General features: G+C 40.4%; 1 protein-coding gene across 20 annotated transcripts in view; it reads right to left on the bottom strand.

The window, feature by feature from the left end:
• The window catches only part of TENM2 (teneurin transmembrane protein 2), a 709,050-nt gene that overhangs the window by 374,235 nt on the left and 313,690 nt on the right, over positions 1–21,125 (bottom strand). For 18 of the 20 annotated variants that reach the window (XM_083596571.1, XM_083596570.1, XM_083596589.1 and 15 more), the window contains one exon: positions 9,975–10,058. In XM_083596571.1, coding sequence (XP_083452697.1) covers positions 9,975–10,058 — 84 coding nt within the window. Of the gene's footprint in view, positions 1–9,974; positions 10,059–12,795; positions 12,899–21,125 lie in introns of those variants that run through there. The other 2 variants (XM_083596575.1, XM_083596582.1) reach the window with 2 other exon arrangements.

Raw genomic sequence — 21,125 nt, forward strand, 5'->3', positions numbered from 1 at the left:
CTTAATGTTAGACTATGCCTTTCAGCTTGAGCTTATGTGGATAAGGAAATAATAAAAATCTAAAAGAGCTGGGGAAAAGGGAATAGGACCACAGAAGCCAAGATCTTTAAAGTGAGTCTTCATGCCTTAGAGGCTATAGGAATCCCATTTCTACATATATAGTTAATTCATGGAAGTTGCTGTGTGATCACAATAAGTAGCTCCTTCTTGCAACTGCATGGCTCTGGTCATAACCTCTATATTGAGTGGAACATCACCAGAGCGTCAATGTATGTACAGTTGTACAGCTATAGGCTCTCCACACCAGTATGAACCCTGTATAAGGGTGGGGCTGTCAGAGGTGGTCTCCACATATTGGCTATACTTATAGATGAGTTTCTTGCAGCAGTCATTTTACAAAGACTTAAGGAGCTGGATAATGTAGCCATAAAAGCGGGATATAAAATAAGTAAATATATAACCCCGTAAAAGAATTATTTGATTGGCAAGGACATTTTTTAAAATCTGGAAAAGACAGCACATAGCAGCACAGAAACAAACAGCCAGGGTGCCTTAGTCCTACAAAGACTTATTCCAAGTCTTTGGACATAGACATAGGTTCCAGCCTGCACCACAGAGAACTAGTAGGCTTCTTATTGACTGTAATACAATTAGCAATAGCTCAGCAATGGAAAAAAGACTAAGATACCCCTGAACACATGGAAAAATAATATCTGGGATACAGCAATGTCTGAGCATCTTACCAGACAAAGGAGGGCAATTAAAGGCATAATGAATACAGACACCTTCCAAGAAATGTGGACCCATTTCTTTAACTATGTTAAAGGCCAAAATCAAGACCTTGTTATACCAACCGCTCAATATTCTCTGTGAAGGGTTTACATTAAGTAATATGTTTAAATGTTGAATGTGTAAGTTCATGTCTGGAGTCAATGGATAAAACAAACACCATTAGATGTACTGCTGGATAAGTGTTAAATGGTTCTTGTATTTTAAACAAATAAACAATTGGGGGGAGGAAAGTGAAGAAGAACAGCCAAGCCGATGAGAAGAACAAAGCACAGACTAGAATAAAACAAGATATAAGATTGGATCTTGGAAATACTAGCAGGGTAGAGTCCATGTTAATGTGCTTGTTTGTGGAGAAAAAGGAGGGAGATGGAAGTTACTTTCAAGGTTTAATATTTCTGAAACAAGGAAGGTCTCCAGTAGTGAAAGACTGGATTCAACTGATAGCAAGTCAGTCCTACTTAGACCACTTTATTCCCCTAGTTCAATGAGACATGAGGAACCAAGAAGAGCCTAACGAAAACTAAAAGACAAAATAGCAAGCAATTCACATGTGAAACAGATGTGGAAAACCTAGTCTACTCTAAACCCATCTTTATGGTACAAAGTAACCATTTAATGGGCAAGGCTAGACTTCATCAATTTAGTATTCATCATCGTTAACAATGATTAATTCATTTGCTGTTCCGCGGTCATTACAGTAACACCCCAGATATTCTACAATTATTTTAGTCATTAGTGTGAGCCATTATTTCAAAGCGTTAAGACAGTTTTAGTGAGAAAGCTCTTTCACTAAAGCTCTAATCTCTCCCCCCCTCCGCCACAACGTTTTGCTACCTTATCTGTAACTTTCTCTAATGTATGCCTTTCAGTGCTCACTGGTATGATGTTTCCAAGTCTTCTGATGTCCTTTCCTTACATCAACGATTATAAAACAGGGGAAATAATGATATCTGATGCTTCCCTAAAGGTTTGCCATGAATTTCTCAGTGTCTTAAAGTTTGAAAAGGATAATAAACTAGGCTTCTTCATGCCTTCTGGATACCATAGAAAATGCAATATTGTAAATTGAAAGTCAGGTGCACAAGCTTTAAGGACTTCAGGAAATAATCAAGGATACACTATTGTGTGTGTAGCCCAATCTTAGTTATGCTTACCTAGACACAAGTCCCACTGTGTTCAATGGAGCTTGTTTCCAAGTGCACAGGGTTGTAGTCTTGGGTTAAAATCCAATACTTTTCCAGGACTAAGCCCCATTGACCTCAATAGGGCTTATTTCTGAGTAGACATATAGATAATTATGCTGCATTTTGTCATCCTAAACAATTTACTTGCAAGTAACTTCCATTAATCTATCTGGGATCACTTCCAAGAAAATAAAATTGTGATGCCTGTCTATGATCCTATGCTGAGTTAAATCATTTATGTGACTCTATTATTACTACTACCACTAGTAGTAGTAGTAGTGAGCCAGTGTGTTGTCAGAGTGTTGGACTATTCTCAGCCTAACCTACCTCACAGGGTTGTTCTGAGGATAAAATGAGGAGGAGGAGTATTGTTCCACCTTGAGCTCATTGGAAGAAAAGTAGGATATAAACATAAAATATATACTATTTATCTATCCATATATGTATTACTGCTACTACGACTACCACTTTATACCACTTACATGTCAAAATGGCTTCTAAGTGGTTTACAAATATAAAACCAATTATAAAATTAAAATACACATTAAAACATTTACATTGAAACATTCAATGTATCCATAACTAAAATATACAATAAACCAAGTCTGTTAAAAAGCATGTCAAGTGAAAGAGTTAAAAGAATTAAACAATTAGGTCAGAAAGTTCAACTGCAGGGGAACGCTTGTCAAAACAGGTATGTTTCCTAGAGGCAGCAGAACGCCGATATCAACTAGGCCCCTCATATTTCAGTCATAGCAAAACTAGCCAGACTCCAATTGCTGATCTAATGCCCTTACCAGACAGCGAAGTTGGTGATACGCCATAGTCTTAGACAGTTCCAAAGGCAATGTTACCTGTGTTCTTGTTACTAGAGGAACTCCACAATTTTCAGACTTGGGAACTTCTTACCCATAGGGCCTCTGACACAAGCAGCAACATCCACCCAAAGGAAAACACTCTGAAATCATATTCATTTCAATTGCTGAGCTGTATTAATGCTTGACTTCCTTATTATTATTATTATTATTATTATTATTATTATTATTATTTAAATTTGTATACTGCCCTTAATCCGAAGATCACAGGGCCTATTACAACATAAAAATACAAAATGAGAACAGAAGATACATAATAAAACAAAACAAACAAACCAATAACCCCTCTCTGACAAAAAAAAACAAAAAACATTTAAAAGGCCATAGAATTTTAATCAGCCCAAGGCCTAGTCAGAGAGCAACATTTTCGCCTGGCATCTAAAGATATGTAATGAATGTGCTAGGCAAACCTCCCTAAAAGCACTTAATATGCTGAATGATGCTTAAAGAACCATAAGGATCACAGCACATATTATTGGTATTATTTTAATTATTGTTCTAATTAGCATTACATATATTACACAAAACCACGATAAGAGAACAAATTTCCATGGATAAATATGACAACTGTCACTGAGTTCCACAGGAGAAACACTCCACAGCCCAAACTTTCTTTTAAATGTGTTCTCTACATGCAGTCACCACAAAAGCACTTCTGTTCTATACCACATGTGTCATTGACTATTTCTGAAAATAATTCTTTAAAAAATAGAATGAAATCAGCCAGCGTTAATACTATGGAGTAAGTCGGCACTAAGAGATGGTGTTTATTTTGTCACAGCTTGTGTTAAAAACTGCCACCAATGTAAAAAGTGCCATACAAAATGCTGTTTTTAAAAATCTGCCGTCATTGAATTTCATAAAACATGAACACTTATTTTCATGGTTTCAAATTCTCCAGGACATGGTACAATGCACCCGAGATAAGTTTATATAAATCTGACACAATGTTGTATTTTGCCAGAAGCTCCATCTTGCAAGATGCAATCTGTTTTATTTCAGAAACAAAGTTTGCAAATTTGGTAGTTCGAATACGAGTGTTCTGAAGAAACAAATTCTATAACAAAGAATAAATCTGTCTTGGGGGTTTCTATCACACACAGTTGTCAGTTATCTTTCTGCTAGTAACTAATCTGCAATTAATTCCCACCCCCCCAAAATATCTTTGATTCTTACATATTATATTTTTATATACTAAGTACACATATTTCATAATGTAGTTTACAACATGCGCTGATAGATGATTCATGGGCAAAACAGCATGTTGTAAGAAAATTAATTGTTCAATCTGAAACTGGCATCTGTAGAAATCAGTGCACATACCTGCAGGATGTAAATACACTTTTGCTTACCTATTATATAAATATATAACCTGTATGAAGTCAATATGAATAAATATTTGAAACCTAGAGTGAAGGAGCCGGGTTGACTAAACTAATTACTGGGTTACCTTCAGTGGAATTGCAACAGGGTGAACAGTGTCTGGTTTATTTAAATGAAATTTTCTATGACGATAGAAATAGTTGGGTGTGAAAATTGCCAAGATTATGTGTTTTAGTAGCTATTTTAAGATTAATGACAGAAATTTTAGAGATCTAAATTCATAACCATACAGTCACAGTAGGCTAAAATACATCTGTCATTTCTTTTGGAAATATAAACTATACTGTGAATCCCTTCTTAGAACCTCTTAAAAGGTTTTATAGATGCCACTCTGAAATTAAAATTTCAAGTTCTGTTGAATAGGGATACTGTATATCTTTTCCTCAAGTAACTTATAAATTGACACACATTCTCATAGCTTGTATGTTTATTTTATTTTCTACCTTTACTACATTTTCTTCCAACAAAAAAGGTAAAAGGCTTCTCTTCCTTTAATCTTCACAACTACCTCATGAGCTAGATAAAGCTGACGAGTAACTAGTCAAATGTTTACCCAGTGGGTTTCACTGTGAGAAGGTACAATAATGATTAGCATGCACACTGCAATTGTAGAATGTTTTGAGGAAATCACATGCATTTAGGTATCTTCATAAATTAATCCAGAATTGTTATCCTTGCACTGCAGATGTAGGGCTATGACTAAGATAGCAGCATGCCTGAGATCTAGTTAATTTATGGCTGAGAAAGATTTGAACAAGTGACTCCTTAGTTTGCAGTATGTTAAACAAGCTCTCATTGCACATCATGCCCAGTGGCTTTAAAACCAGGCTTAATCAATCTTAACCTTCTAATTGGCTTTTACAGTGCTTTATTGTCACATTTTAACTGGCTTTCACAATATTTTCAAGAATTCATATATTGTTAAAAACCAATTAAAAGATTACTGTAAAACATTCAAAGCAGTTTTAACTTGTGTAACCATTTTCAAAAAGTGGTAGTCATCAACACAAACAACAGCACAATAGAAAGCTTTCCCCTAGCTACAAGCAAGAGCTCATCTAGAAAAAAGGCTATGTATGTCTAGAACACAGGCACTTCTATGCCATTTAAAATACAGAATAAAAGAAAAGTAGATTAAATGTTCTGTGCATTCCACTAATAGTTTTGAGTATATATTTTGAAAATGAATATATACTCAAAACTATTAGTGGAATGCACAGAATGTTTAAAGCAACCTTACTCACAAAAATAAAATGGAATACACTTTGTTAAAAACATTGCTTCCATGAAATAAGTACACATATTTCAATAATTGTTTGGGAATCCATACAAAATGGGGCTAAAATGTTTTTCTACTTAAGAGTGAAATCACCTTCAATCTGACCTGGCTTGGTAAGATGGTCACATAACCATATCTTATTGGCTTTATAATGACATGGTATCATTAACTGCCAACTTAATTGCTGATTGATAGGTATCACTTCAGGAAGGAGCCTGTTAAATTACAACTTGCAGGTTAGGAAAAGAAGCAGGTACCAATAGGTGATAAAAAGCACACAAGAATGTCATGTAAGAATGGTTTGGGGAAAATATTCACCCTCACAAAAACTTATTTCTACCCCAAATATTTCAGTGAAACTCTTGTGGCACACCTCCCAAAACTGCTTTGCACAATTGCGGGGTCCTCTAGAACTGGGATGGGGTGCTGCTACAGGGGAGTCAGGGCAATTAGCAAAAATGGTCTTTTCTGCCCTTCCACCAGTGGGATCCTCTGATGGATCAAACACCTTCCATTAACATAAGGAGTCCTTCCATTCATGGAAGATACATGTAGGATCTAATCTTTAATCTACAGAGAAACAAAGGTTTTGCTTTTACAATAGCCGTATGTGTTGTTGAAACATACTGCAGTCATTGTAGGGATGTGTCCTCAGATAGATGACAAAGTCTGTGCCATCTGTCTATTCACAGAACCAAAATGCATGATTTGGTCATAATTCTTTCAACAAATTGCTAGTACTGCAATGCTGATATTACTGCCAATTCCCACATCTGTGTCATTTTATGCAGTATACTGTTATTTCAGTATACAATGCCCAACTTCTGAATTACTACATTAAGATTATATATGTAGACATGATTCTCATCCCATATTAAAGTATAATAAATTAAAGGGTTATATCTTACTGTGTTAAAATGCATTTTATAAGCATGTGCTTTAACTGAGGTAAATAATCACACACACAAATAAAATCTGTAACAAAATATTCAGTTTGCTTATCATTATTATTGTTGTCAGAGCAATAGGATTACTCAATTTTCTACAGCGAATGATGTGATTCTTTTTAGATGTAACCATGTGCAAACTATACCAGTAACAGCATTTGTCCTTTCTACTACAACAAGTTCCTGGCAAGTAATAAAACGGACCAAAGCAAACACAGTGTTTCAAATTGAAAGCAAAGGTTTCGAGAGGAAATTATTCCTAGCATGAATTAAGCAACTGTGGTTATTGGGTGCAGATACCGAGTCACATTATGAATGTTGTGATATAATGGCTGATCATAAGTTTTCATAGTATTCATGTCTAACAGCCTGTAAGAAAGGAAAGGAAACTAGCCTTCAGGGAATATTAAGACACCATGGTGTCATTATTACAAATTTTCCTGAAGTGATAAGGAACTGACCACTTGCAGACTGTGAAAGAGTTGAGGAAAAAGTAGTTTCAGACTGTAGTGAAAATGTATGTTTGAACATTCATTTGTGCCATTAACTCCCTGCATGTTAGGGTGAAGGGTAGTTTATAATTTGTATTCCTCGTATGCTACCTTTCCAAACAAATGATTTTCTTCCTGAATTTGGAAATGCTACAGTACACTACTGTTCCCTTGTCAACAAACTTGGTAGCTGAATGAGGTGGGGTGGGTGACTGACAAAGCACCTTTTCTTAGCATTTTAGGTCAAATTAACCATTGCTGGGAAACGATAGCAGAAAAGGACTACTGCCTCATGTCCTATTTCTGAGCATCTGGCTGGCCACTGTGTGAAACTGGATGCGGGAGAAGATAGTTTTTTTATCTCATCTAGCAGGGCTACGTTTTTTGTTGTTATGAGAGCCTGTCACTCATGGCTAGAATATGCTTTTCATGCACAAGGTTTCAAGTTTCATGTTTGACATGTTAGGAAAGTTAGCTAAGAATAATTTGAGACCAGTTCTGGTCACTTGTGTGGAAGAAATAACAAGATCATATAATGAGATATTAGCACTTTGGTTAGTAGCCCTAGGAAGAGTAGCTTCCCAAAAAGACACACAAAGGAAAATAAGCAATCACATGTTTACCATATATCTAGTGTTCCTTGTTAGCTTACAAAAATTATGGCTACATATGTGTGGAATATATAGTATGTCACTGAATCTTAATCTGGATAATATCTACAGCTAGAGTCTTCAACTGGAAGCATACTTCTCAAGCATCCTTCATTGTTATGAGCACCCCTCCATCTTTTTCAAATATTAGTAAATAAAGGAAACTGGCATAAAAACAGACTTGGCTAGCAACAAAGGATTAGCTGACAGTCCTTAGATGACCAGGTGGGGAATGTGTGGATGTACTGTATGTGCAGGACACACTCACAAATAATTTCATTTGGAAGAATCATGTTGCAGCTGCATATGGGTCTTGAAGTTTAGGCAGCACCTTTTACAAGTCAGCACAACTGAATATACTGCAGTGTGCATCATTCCCATTCAGATAAGTTTATTTATGTAAATTATATCAAATGTATATTGGCTGGACATGAGAGCCCACTGGCAGGATAATATATTGTTGTGAGGGTGGTTTTTGGGGGTAGGCTATATGCCTGAGTCCCTTCTAATTCCCAGATCCAGTGAGGATTTGATAGTTGGAATAGCCAGACCACCTTCTTAGTAATGGACCTAAGTATGGGTCATTAGCAGGGCCATCTTAAGCATATGCGGCGCCAGGGTGCAACTATCCGCCTGGCGTCGTCCCCCCAGGTTGCCCAGAGTTGTTAAGTTTTTTTTAGGGAGCTGACGCCACGCTTATCTCTGCTCAGGAAAAGAAATCAAGAAACATAAGGAGCCTGGCGCAACAAACCAGCCCAAGGCGTCTGCGTCGACGACTGAGCGAAGCCAGGTGCCTCGTGGTGTAAGCAGCGTGCGCTGGGCGGGCCTCTCCATGGACCTATGCCAATCCCAGGCGTGCAAGAGGGTGGAGCTGGCCGGCCGCCTCAGTGCCTCACTGGCTCGCCCACCCCCGAACTCATGGCGCAGAAGAGCCCACAGCAGAAGAGCCCGCCATGGCGCTCTGACGGGTGGGCTCTTCCCCGGACTCCAACTCTTGGGCACCGGACTCTCGGCCTGGCGCCCCTGAGAGCCCGGCGCCCCGCACCCCTGGTGCCTATGGTTAAGACGACCTTGGTCATTAGGGTAACAAAGGAAGTGGCTCTACACCAGAGGACAAATGGGTGCCCCTCCCTCAACACACTGGGAGTTAGGAGAAAATCGAGAGTTTTGGGGTGTTTGAACTGGGCTAAAGTCAGCAGACAGGCAGAGGCCTGAGACAGACACAGCTCTCTGTAAATGGAAAGAGCCCTTCCAGGGTTCAAGTCACAGTAATTAATAAACAGTGTTCACATGTATAAAACCTGGCTCTTCTATGTCAGCAGCAACACACAAGCAGCAACTATAAAATGAAAGGTCTCCTCCACACACACGTATGCTGTAAGTAAAAGTCATGTTTTTATACATGTGAGTTCATTCTGCACTGAGGAATTGTTTTCCAAAATGTAGCACAGGAAGCAGCCTAAGTTAGTCAAAACCAAAGGACGGTATAAAACTACTTCGCTGCACACACAGAACAACTTATATGAGTGCAACAGAACTTCACCTTCCTCTCCTTCCCTTGCATGCACCCCAAATCTGCTCTGGAGATTCCCTTAACCCACTGGAGCAGATTTGTGGATTGTATGAGAGGCACCAAGGAGGAGAGGGAGGAAAAGTTCCATTGCATTCACAGAAGTTGTTCCATGTAATGATTTAGTGAGATAAAAGCCTATACGCTACCATTTTTGTTACTGAGGTAATTAATTTAAAATATTATTTACTTTAAGGACTACTTTCAATACGCTTTTGGAATATTTGTCACAGATTTTTATATATTTGAACTAAATATTTTTGTGTAGAATTTTCAGAAAAGATTATTGCATAGGACTAGATGCTGACTAGATCCTCCTGGTAGCTTTCCTAAGAATCCATCATGGATGTATAATCAAATTTCTCATGTGCATCCTTTTAGAACACCCCCCCGGGGGGGATATTATGTGGAAGAGGTCCTAGCGGAAGTAGTGGAGCATTTGCAGTAAATAAACTTTGTATTTTAACGGTCAAAGGGCAAGTATCAGATTCTGTAACCACATTTTCTAAGAAGATAAAATGCATCTAACCTTCCATATTTTCAACACTAGGTCCTGTACCTCTCACACTTTCAGTACTGTATCTTGACAATGAGCTCTCCATCCAATACATAAACCAATATTTTTAAAAGAAGAAACTAATTCTAAGCAGTAACATTAACCAGCAAACAAGAAGCACACAGACAAATAAAAGTAAAAACATCATATAAATTTGGCTAGACTAATCAAAGCTGGAAACACACAGCTAGCAAGGCTGCGAATTGAGTTATAGGAAATACAGGGTTAAGGAAGATGAAAACCTTACGTATTAGAGAGTTCTTTGTTTCAGCCAGCTGCTGCCAGCCTGTCTGTCTGTCTTTCAAAGTCTCAGAAAGTTGTGTATGAAAATCTAAATAAAATAAAATACATAAGTTTTAGAACCAGCTCTTCATCAGCCTTCATTGTCACATAAGCATTTTTAGATGGCATGTTCAGCAGTCAGGATTTTGAGAATTGTTCACCTTCGCCACCCACCACACATCAGCAAAACATTTTGTGCAACTACATCTAATATCCCAAAAACATGCTGATAGAATTACTAGGTGTAATGTATATTAGTCCCCGTGGACTATACCATTCATGAACAAATTTTCAATGTGAATATTGTCTGTTTATATTAAGTCATAGATTTTGCCTTGAGTTACTTTACTTACAAATATTAATAAAGAATCAACATCATCTGGATTATTTTTGCAGAATGCAAATTAGACAGGAAACCAAGTAACTGAGAATAAACAGAATAAGCCTAATAACATGTTTCCAATTTATATCACTCTGTATTAGTTACAAAGGTAATTTCTCTGACTTTTTAGGAATCATTATGAAAGCATATTAAGAAGCATTTTGCAATGGAATACATATATAAAAAAAATCAAACAGGTCCTATTCAGATTAACCAAAACATTTTTCAATGCATCTATGAATATCAACACTAAACTCATTTTTAAAAATTAGTATAACCAAGCCTTTTTTGTGCCACTACTCACTGGTATGGAGTACTTCTCTTTTTTCTTAATAAAAAACCCACTATTATTTGGCATTTATAAGGGACCTAAGATGTTCTGGGTATGGTATAAAGATGGTTAAAAACAAGAAGACCCCATTTAACAGACACAAAAGGGAAAGAATAAGGAGAGAAGAGAAAGGCAGGTAAACTCAAGGAGAACAATTTTCCTGGGGTGGAGGTGGGGCTGATATGGCTCCAAACCAGGGTCAATCACCCCCTGTCCACAGATCCACTATTGTGAATCAGTAGAGGCAATGAAAGTTGCAGCACCTCTGGAATCAATTTTAAAAATTATCTGTGATACATTTGATGATAAGCTGTGCACAATGCAGAGCACTTCCATGGAAAAATTATGGGATGAGGTGGAAATTCACTAATATCAAAACACAGCCAGTTATTATTATTTAAGAATTAGACCAGGTGTCAGGACTGGTCGTTGTCCTCTTCAGATCACCACACAAACGCTTCTTGTTCTCTTATAACTTTTTATTGCGTATTAACAAACCATCTTATAAACGGTTCTTATCTTTAACTATTTTTCCTCAGAGTCACTTATTTCAGATACCTTCTGAGCTCTGCTTCTCCGTTACCAGCCACTCTCAAAATGGCAAACGCGCCGTTCCTTTTGCTTTCCCGCTCTTTTTTCTAACCTCCTCACTAGAGCTGGCTTGTATCTCCCCTCCTCCGAATCTGAGCTAGAACTTAACCCTTGCCTTTCCTGTGAACATCCTGTCCCTCCCTGTTGTTCCTGTTGCTCTCTTCTATTAGATGCACTGCTCTCCTCCCCCCCCCCCCCGGGGAAAGCTTTCTCCCTCTGGGAAACTGGAAACTTCTAACTCTAACTCTTCCCTGACACCAGGGTAGCCAATGGGATACCCATCAGCTGTTTCAGGCTATGGCTCCCTGTAGATCCAGGCAGCATGCCCAATGGCCAGGAATGATAGGAGTTGTAGTCCACAACATCTGGAAGACAACATGTTGGCTGTCCTGACCCACATTTGTATTCCCATGTTACAGTTGAAGGAATTATATTTTGCAAAAATGACATACCCATGATACACTATATACTAAACACATGACCTGCCATTTAAAAGATCTCTGACATCTAAATAGTTTCCTCTAATAATGAACTTGGGTGGCTGAATGTCCATTGGTTTCAAAGTGAAATGAGTTCAGCCCAAAGGCTGTGGTTTCTATATATTCAGGGATACCCTGGCAGATGGAGGACATTTGTCTAAAAGATGAAAGATAAATATTTTAATAAATAAATCATAAATAAAATATGTTTGTAAATTAAAAGTAACAAAAAAGTCCCCCCCCAATAAGGGCATTATGAATGTTGTTGTAGCAGTTGTGGGGAGAAGGAGAGGACAGGGGAGCTGGGATAAGGCAGAGTGAAGAAGTTGGCCTGCTGAAAGCCCTTAAAGCTTTATTTTGGAGAGGAGGATTAGGGTTGAGGGAGAATGCTCCAAAAAGCCTGAACAGCACAGCATAGCATAGCTTCTGTTAATGGCAGCCTGGAATCTGAGCAAGATCACTCCTTTTAGAAGCTAAGAATGCACTGCAACACTTGGTTGCAAGTCCCACTTGTCCAATGTGATGGACCTTGGGACTTTTCATAACAAATCAGTGATAATTTGTTACCAAATTAACCACATTACAATCAGTTGGATTTCTTAAGCCGATTTGACATAAAAATGTTATGCCATTCAATAGGTATCTAAAAGCTAGACCCATGTGTGATTTCAAAAGCAGGCTGCTAAGAGCTCTTATTCTACTGTACACAAAGAGAAGTTTGCTGTCTGTAAAAACTGATATCAAAGGTATGAGTGTTTCAAACCATGTCATTTTCAGGTGCTCTTGTCCAGGTCTAATCAGCTGAGCTTTATGTCTGATGAGTAACTCTTGATTTTAAAGCACCAGAAAATATTGCAGATTTTCAAGGGCCCTTCATTGCAAGCAAAAAGCTATGAATAATACTAAGAAATATGCAGTCAAGTCAAAACTACTTAGAAATGCAGAACTCAGGATTTCTACTGAATGTTATCTACTAAAAATAGTTGATTTCATCATAACTAACCATGTAATAATTCAAAGAGCATTTTCTCATTTTAAGGTTGCCAGTGATCACCCAACATTAAATGAAGAGGAATATATCTTGTTATAGCTGGCATCATAGAAAGGAAAAGAACTCCAAATATGTATAATACTAGCTAATGAGGTCAAGCTCAGTGTTGGACACTCCTGGTATTCCAGCAGCTTCCAAGGATGTTGCTTTGTCACACTGGACGTTAGGCTGGGTGATGTCAGGTTTTCAACATTGTGATGTATCACCAGCTAAACATCATGATCTGGCGATACACCTTGAGGTTGAAACAACAAACTGCATTGGCTCCCACCCCGTGAGGTGAAACTGCCACCGTTCTCACCGAAGGAGCTGAGGAGGTTCACCCCAGCACCTCATGGGACCGGAGACGATGTGGTTGGTTCCCAGCACTGGGCACTGGGGATGGAGGGAGTCCCTCTGTCTCTAGCACTCAGTCCTCTTCCTTGTGCTGCTCAGCTGAGGAGAGTGAAGGCTGAGGAAGATACAGGGTTTAGGAAGCCTTATCGCAATGACTGCGCTTTCCTGATGGGACTTCAAAGAGAGGCCCCCTCACCCCAATCCTCTCATTCTGCTTCAGCAGCTCCTGCATTAGCGTTATTGTCCTCCATGGAATCACATGACTCCACCCAACCACACGACCCTCTCATCTCACAAGGCAGCAGAAGTGCTCCTGCTGTCGCCTTGCCTTCTCCTCTTGTTCTCCCTCCCTCCTTCCCTCCCTCTCTCTCCAGCCCTGAGCTCAGCCCGCCTTGTACGGTGAGTCATTGGGATGGCGCCAAAGGTGCAGGACTAGAAAAGTAAAGTTAAGAGCAGTTTCCTGGTTCATTTGAATACTATGTAGCGAGAACAGAGGGGCAGGGGAGGAAAGGTGAGCTCAGCCCGCCTTGTACGGTGAGTCATTGGGATGGCGCCAAAGGTGCAGGACTAGAAAAGTAAAGTAAAGAGCAGTTTACTGGTTCATTTGAATACTATGTAGCGAGAACAGAGGGGCAGGGGAGGAAAGGTGAGCCCATCAAAGGCGAGTGTTCCCCAGGTAGCAGAGAGGGGAAAGTACCTCGTATATTTGTTTGGTTTTTCTCACACACACACTGTTGTATGAAGGAGAGGCATGCAAAATGGGCTGCTTCTGGGTTGGGCTGGGGCTGTGCCGCTCATGTGTGTTTTTCTACCAGATAGTCATTTTCTTGTGACTTCAGCCCAATCCAACACACTCCACTTTCTGTGTTCTCAGGTTTTCCCCATCCCCTGTCCCCTCCTTCCAGTTCTCTGGGCTGCGGAGGTCAGCTCCGCAGGAGTTCGCAACTATTCTCTGTCTCTTTCTCTTGTGTTTGTGTTCCTGGCTCTCTCTGGTGTGTGTTGCCACCCCAGCCATGATTTGTGGGCCATCTCAGGATGTGTGCAGGGAAGCTCGCTCATTTCAGGGGCTGCTCGTTGTTACTGATTTAGATAGATGAATAGATATCCCCCCACCCCTTCCCTTTGCCCTGGTGCTAAGAATATTTTCCTATTGATGTAGGTGGACCTACGCAGAAAGCATATTGTTGCTACATTAAGGAATGCAGCAGAACCCCTATAGATCTTAGAAATATCAGTGGTACAGATTTGTTTTTGAAGAACTGAAATAGTGGGTCCATGTATAAACATGCATATGCATAAAGTTCAAATTGTTATGCAATAAATAAAAAAAAGTAGCTCACAGGGAAGGGAGACTCATTTTCCATCATATTACCAATTTTGAGGTAGGTGTTTTTTGTTCTGTAGCACTTTCTGTATTTATGTATAGTTGGATGATTGAGACCTCTACTGCAGCTGGAGGTTATGCTATTAAGCACACCTTGCAACCACCAGCTTGAGTATCAACTTTCACTGACAGGTTTCTATCTTATTGGGAAACAGCTGAAGTCAGGAACAGAGCTAAAGCCTTTTGGGCGATTGTACATATGTAATTAGCATGCCAAAAGTGCATGCTCATGAACGTAGAAAGTGCTTTTATTTATAGCACTTCTCTTAACATTTCAAACTGCTGTAAGTGTCCAAAACTGGTGTGAAGCTGCTCATAGTATTTGTGAATATTATGACATGGTTTGGGCTGCTATTGCAGGGGCTGAACCCCATTTATGTTTGTAGCGTCCAATCAAGAACTGCTATTAAAAATGTGATATTAACAAGGTGTCACTTGTGTGAATTGCATATGAGTTCATGATTTTTGAAAAAATAAATAAAAAGCTGGAAAGGAGAGTGAGGATCCTCTTCCATTGGCTGTAGCCATTCATGAGGGATGCTAGGACTTCCTGTCAATAATTTGAATTCAGTTCAACCAATTATGGCTGATCTGAGAGACAGGGCTTTGGGGAAGCCTGTATCCACTCATGTCTGCTTTCACAGCTGCGCTGAGTGTGGGCACCGCAGTCGGCAACAGATGCTCCACCCTGTATGTCTTGGCCCTGCCCAAAGGTAAGATGGTGGAGCACATGCATGACCCTGCTATGGAATTATTGGTCGCTGTATTCGAGGCCAGCGATAAATTTGCTCGCAAACAAATTGGACCCGTCTGGGGGCTTTGCCTGCCTCATAGCAACTGTCACAATTTTATGGCTGAAAACACACTGGATTGCATCCTTAGTCAAAACTGGAACACATTTTCAGGTTACCTCGGTAAAGAGGTCCAAGGGAAAAGGTTCTGTCCAAGGGCCCAGACAGGGGCTAACAAGCCATAGAACTCCCCAAAAGGCACCCTGGTGGGTTTGCCCTATTTGATTTTCATCATGGGGGGATCCTTTAACCCAGGATCAACCCTGGTAGAATGATCAACCAACAGTTGGGCTGGTTGATTCAGGATGCATACCCAATGCCTGAGGCAAACCAACTGACATCCGTAATGAATAACGTTGTGGCCATTTCTATCCAAACATGCTGACCTGTCTTATTGCTGCTTCAGTAAAGAGACAATGGAGTGTGCCTCTGAGACTGAAGTCAAAGCGCTGCATTAGCAGCACCGAAGTGACTGCCCTGGGTTGCTGACCTGAGCAGTTTATATGAAGTTTATGGGATGCCCAGATGACAAGACCCCCCCTCTATTGGTCTTGCTGATGTGGTCCAAAGAAGACAGAGCAATACGTTTGGCCAGCTAGGCTGCAGGAGTTGCTGGAAGGAGGTGTACAAGGCACTATCCAATTGTCTTAGGGACTGCACTCCAGATTTATGTAGGGTTTACTTCTTAGCCTTTCCCCCTAAGGCAGCAGAGGTTTAGCATCAATTTTCCTTCTCCTAGATGAGCTCTCTACCTTCCTAGGTTGCTCCTCACTTCCCTCTACAGCACGTGCAGAAACTGTCTTCTTGATCGTTAGACTTATTATTGGTCTTGTCTGCTCAATCTGCCAGAGCCTGTATTTGCATGCACAGAAATTCCCTAACTCACCAAGGTACCCACTGGCTACCCTCACTTTGTTTCGTCAGCCAGTCAAAGCCATTCCCAGGGTGTGGCCGCTATCACATGCTGGCAGCTTCAAGGAGCCACAGGTCAGTTGAGTGCAAGGTAGGGACCAAAGGTAGACAAACTACCGCAGAAGGATCATGACATATCCCCCAGCAGAGATACTACCCCTCCTCAACACACCATACCTGCACCACATCTGCAACAGCAGAATTGTTTAGTGAGGCAGCATCAACACTTTGGAACTCCCTGCCTACTGATATCAGGCAGGTGCCTTCACAGAATTCCTTTTGGTGCTATTTAGATAAGCCTACCTTACTTTCACATTAGATGTCCTCCCACAAGCAGCTCATCCACACAATATGCTTTGCAATGAGTCAGGAACAGAAGCAGAACCATAGTCTAATCATAACAAGCCATCACCTTTAATCTTCCTCCCACAATCCACTAAATGACCTAATTTTAAATTACTGCTCTTTGGAACCAACAGTATTTAGGGAGTAGAATTATTTGTCTCTTGCCCCAGTGCTATGTGATGGTCACTTATTTCAATCACAAATGGGTTTTGAAATAAAATCCTGAAAGGTCTGCCACAAACAAACAAAAATAGTATTGCTGGTTAATTTCCAAGGACTCTGTGTTCAGTATTTGGAATATATATATAAAACAATTTCAAAAATTGGAGAGTTAATTTCTCCGAACACTCATACATGTAAGGATCTAAATATTTAGGGCACTGAATTTAAAAGTGTAAAATAAATATTTTTATAGCTGCAATATGCTAGATTTACGGTTTACATAAAACTTTACTCCTGATCCTAGCAGCACTCCTTTTGGTACCATAAAATTAAGGATTACACAATATACTGTACATGAATCGTTAGAATGAAAATGTAATGCATGCCTATAATTCTTGCATTTCTTAACTATGTAGTGAATGGCAAAGTATTTCCTCTTTTAAACATAGATTACTGGAGCCAGATTTGATTCTTAAACATTAGCGTGTGCATTCTGCAAAACCCGAACCCTTGCATTCTAGTGACAGGAAATGTTATATGGTTGGTGAAACATGCTGTGTATAGAACCATAGAACTGTAGAATTATAAGGTACCCAAAGGGTCATCTAGTCCTGCAGTGCAGGAATCACAGCTAAATAATCTCAGTCAGATGGCCATCTCCAGCGAAGGAGAGTCTACCACCTTCTGAGGTAGTCTGTTCCACTGTTGAATGGCTCTTGGCATCAGAAAGTTCATAGCAGAACAATACATTTGTCAAATGTTCCACGATGCTTTGTATCTCCTCAAAAGGTCTTTGGGCCTTAACACAAAATGCAATGCCCTCCAAACTTAAGACCCTGCACCCTCCCCCCACAGAGTTGCCAAGGTGCTAAGCTGCTCTTAGCACGTAAAATGGTAGTACCAGAACAAATTAGTAGTGTCTGGAACACAATTTGTGACTGAGTCACAAGGCGAAATACAGAATCCAGGATAAGAAACACTAGATTTCAAGCTGACCTGGAGAACCGCAGAGCCTCAGGGCTCATTCCACCCATTCCACCAAGAATGGCACAAGTGCAACTGAAGACTTAAGCAGCCTGGAAGCGAAACAGTCTGCTCATCTACTTGGACCGTATCCTGCCCAAACTGGCCTGGATTCTCCTGAAGAAAAGGCTGCTACATCCAGGAATTAGAGGCAGCTCAGGCATACAGCCTGCCCGCCCCTCAAAGTCACAATACCATGGTTTCCTTCTACATTGCCTCCTGCGGTTCCAGAAAATAGTACCAGAAGACCACTATTCTACACCAGGACACTTGTGCAATTGGATTCCTCAGGGTTACATTTTGGAAACTTTTATCAGAGCAGCCACAATGACTAACACGAACTGCTATAGATTGGCACTGTGCTTTGTGTGTGTGTGAACCTGTTCCCTCATGCCAATCCCTCAAAGCAGCCCAACCTTATTATCCCCAGAGAGGGAAACACATTTCTTCTCTCTGTGCCTTTACACGTGCAGTTTTCATCAGGGAAGTGACATGGGAGAAAAGGTTAAGCTGTAGTTTGGTCCTGAGCATCTGGACAGTACATTTTTCTTCCTGTTTTGTGGGCAAATTGTCAAATAGTAGCAATGTCCAGTACGCAGGTGGAAAGAAAAGTCTTTGTAGGCCACTACCAGTGGGAAAGAAAAGTCTTTGTAGGCCACTACCAGTGGCCACTACCTGGAGGAGGAACCGGCAAGCCACTCCAGTATCCCTGCCAAGAAAACTCCATGGACAAAGACAACAGGCATATAAAAGTTATGACGCTGGAAGATGAGCCCCTCAGGTCGGAAGGCGTCCAACATGCTACTGGGGAAGAGCGGAGGACAAGTACAAGTAGATCCAGAGCTGATGAAGCGGCTGGGCTAAAGCCGAAAGGACGTTCAGTTGCGGATATGCCTGGAAGCGAAAGGAAAGTCCAATGCTGTAAAGAAAAATATTGCATAGGAACCTGGAATGTAAGAACCATGAACCTGGGTAAGTTGGATGTGGTCAAAAATGAGATGGCAAGAATAAATATTGACATCCTGGGCATCAGTGAACTAAAATGGACAGGAATGGGCGAATTCAGTTCGGATGACCATCATATCTACTACTGTGGGCAAGAAACCCGGAAAAGAAATGGAATGGCCCTCATAGTCAACAAAAGAGTGGCGAAAGCTGTACTGGGATGCAATCTCAAAAATGATAGAATGATCTCGATACGAATCCAAGGCAGACCTTTTTAACATAACAGTAATCCAAGTTTATGCACCAACTACTGGTGCTGAAGAAACTGAAATTGACCAATTCTATGAAGACTTACAACACCTTATAGAAGCGACACCAAAGAAGGATGTTCTTCTCATTATAGGGGATTGGAATGCTAAAGTAGGGAATCAAGAGATAAAAGGAACAACGGGCAAGTTTGGCCTTGAAGAGCAAAATGAAGCAGGGCAAAGGCTAATAGAGTTCTGTCAAGAGAACAAGGTGGTCATCACAAACACGCTTTTCCAACAACACAAGAGACGACTCTACACGTGGACATCACCAGATGGGCAGCATCGAAATCAGATTGATTATATTCTCTGCAGCCAAAGATGGAGAAGCTCAATACAGTCAGCAAAAACAAGACCTGGAGCTGACTGTGGCTCGGATCATCAGCTTCTTATAGCAAAATTCAAGCTTAAACTGAAGAAAGTAGGAAAAACCACTGGGCCGGTAAGATACAATCTAAATCAAATCCCTTATGAATACACAGTGGAAGTGAGGAACAGGTTTAAGGATTTAGATTTGCTAGACAGAGTGCCTGAAGAACTATGGATGGAGGCTCGCAACATTATACAGGAGGCAGCAACGAAAACCATCCCAATGAAAAGGAAATGCAAGAAAGCAAAGTGGCTGTCCAATGAGGCCTTACAAATAGCGGGGGAGAGAAGGCAAGCAAAATGCGAGGGAGATAGAGAAAGATACAGGAAATTGAATGCAGATTTCCAAAAAATAGCAAGGAGAGACAAGAAGGCCTTCTTAAACGAGCAATGCAAAGAAATAGAGGAAAACAACAGAATGGGAAGAACCAGAGATCTGTTCAAGAAAATTGGAGATATGAAAGGAACATTTCGTTCAAAGATTGCCATAATAAAGGACAAAAGTGGTAAGGACCTAACAGAAGCAGAAGACATCAAGAAGAGGTGGCAAGAATACACAGAGGAATTATACCAGAAAGAAATGGATGCCTCGTACACCCCAGGTAGTGGGGTTGCTGACCTTGAGCCAGACATCCTGGAGAGTGAAGTCAAATGGGTCTTAGAAAGCACTGCAAATAACAAGGCCAGTGGAAGTGATGGTATTCCAGCTGAACTATTTAAAATTTTAAAAGATGATGCTGTTAAGGTGCTACACTCAATATGCCAGCAAGTTTGGAAAACTCAGCAGTGGCCAGAGGATTGGAGAAGATCAGTCTACATCCCAATCCCAAAGAAGGGCAGTGCTAAAGAATGCTCCAACTACCGCACAATTGCACTCATTTCACACGCTAGCAAGGTTATGCTTAAAATTCTACAAGGAAGGCTCAAGCAGTATGTGGACCGAGAACTCCCAGAAGTGCAAGCTGGATTTAGAAGAGGCAGAGGAACCAGAGACCAAATTGCAAACATGCGCTGGATTATGGAGAAAGCCAGAGAGTTCCAGAAAGACATCTACTTCTGCTTCATTGACTATGCAAAAGCCTTTGACTGTGTTGACCACAGCAAACTATGGCAAGTTCTTAAAGAAATGGGAGTGCCTGATCACCTCATCAGTCTCCTGAGAAATCTCTATGTGGGACAAGAAGCTACAGTTAGAACTGGATATGGAACAACTGATTGGTTCAAAATTGGGAAAGGAGTACGGCAAGGCTGTATATTGTCTCCCTGGTTATTTAACTTATATGCAGAATTCATCATGCGAAAGGCTGGGCTGGATGAATCCCTAGCCGGAATTAAGATTGCTGGAAGAAATATCAACAACCTCAGATATGCAGATGACACAACCTTGATGGCAGAAAGTGAGGAGGAATTAAAGAACCTTTTATTGAGGGTAAAAGAGGAGAGCGCAAAATATGGTCTGAAGCTCAACATCAAAAAAACGAAGATCATGGCCACTGGTCCCATCACCTCCTGGCAAATAGAAGGAGAAGAAATGGAGGCAGTGAGAGATTTTACTTTCTTGGGTTCCATGATCACTGCAGATGGTGACAGCAGCCACGAAATTAAGAGACGCCTGCTTCTTGGGAGGAAAGCAATGACCAACCTAGACAGCATCTTAAAAAGTAGAGACATCACCTTGCCAACAAAGGTCCGTATAGTAAAAGCTAT

Source organism: Podarcis filfolensis (genome assembly GCF_964270895.1).
Source record: "Podarcis filfolensis genome assembly, chromosome: 2".
Lineage (NCBI taxonomy): Eukaryota > Metazoa > Chordata > Lepidosauria > Squamata > Lacertidae > Podarcis > Podarcis filfolensis.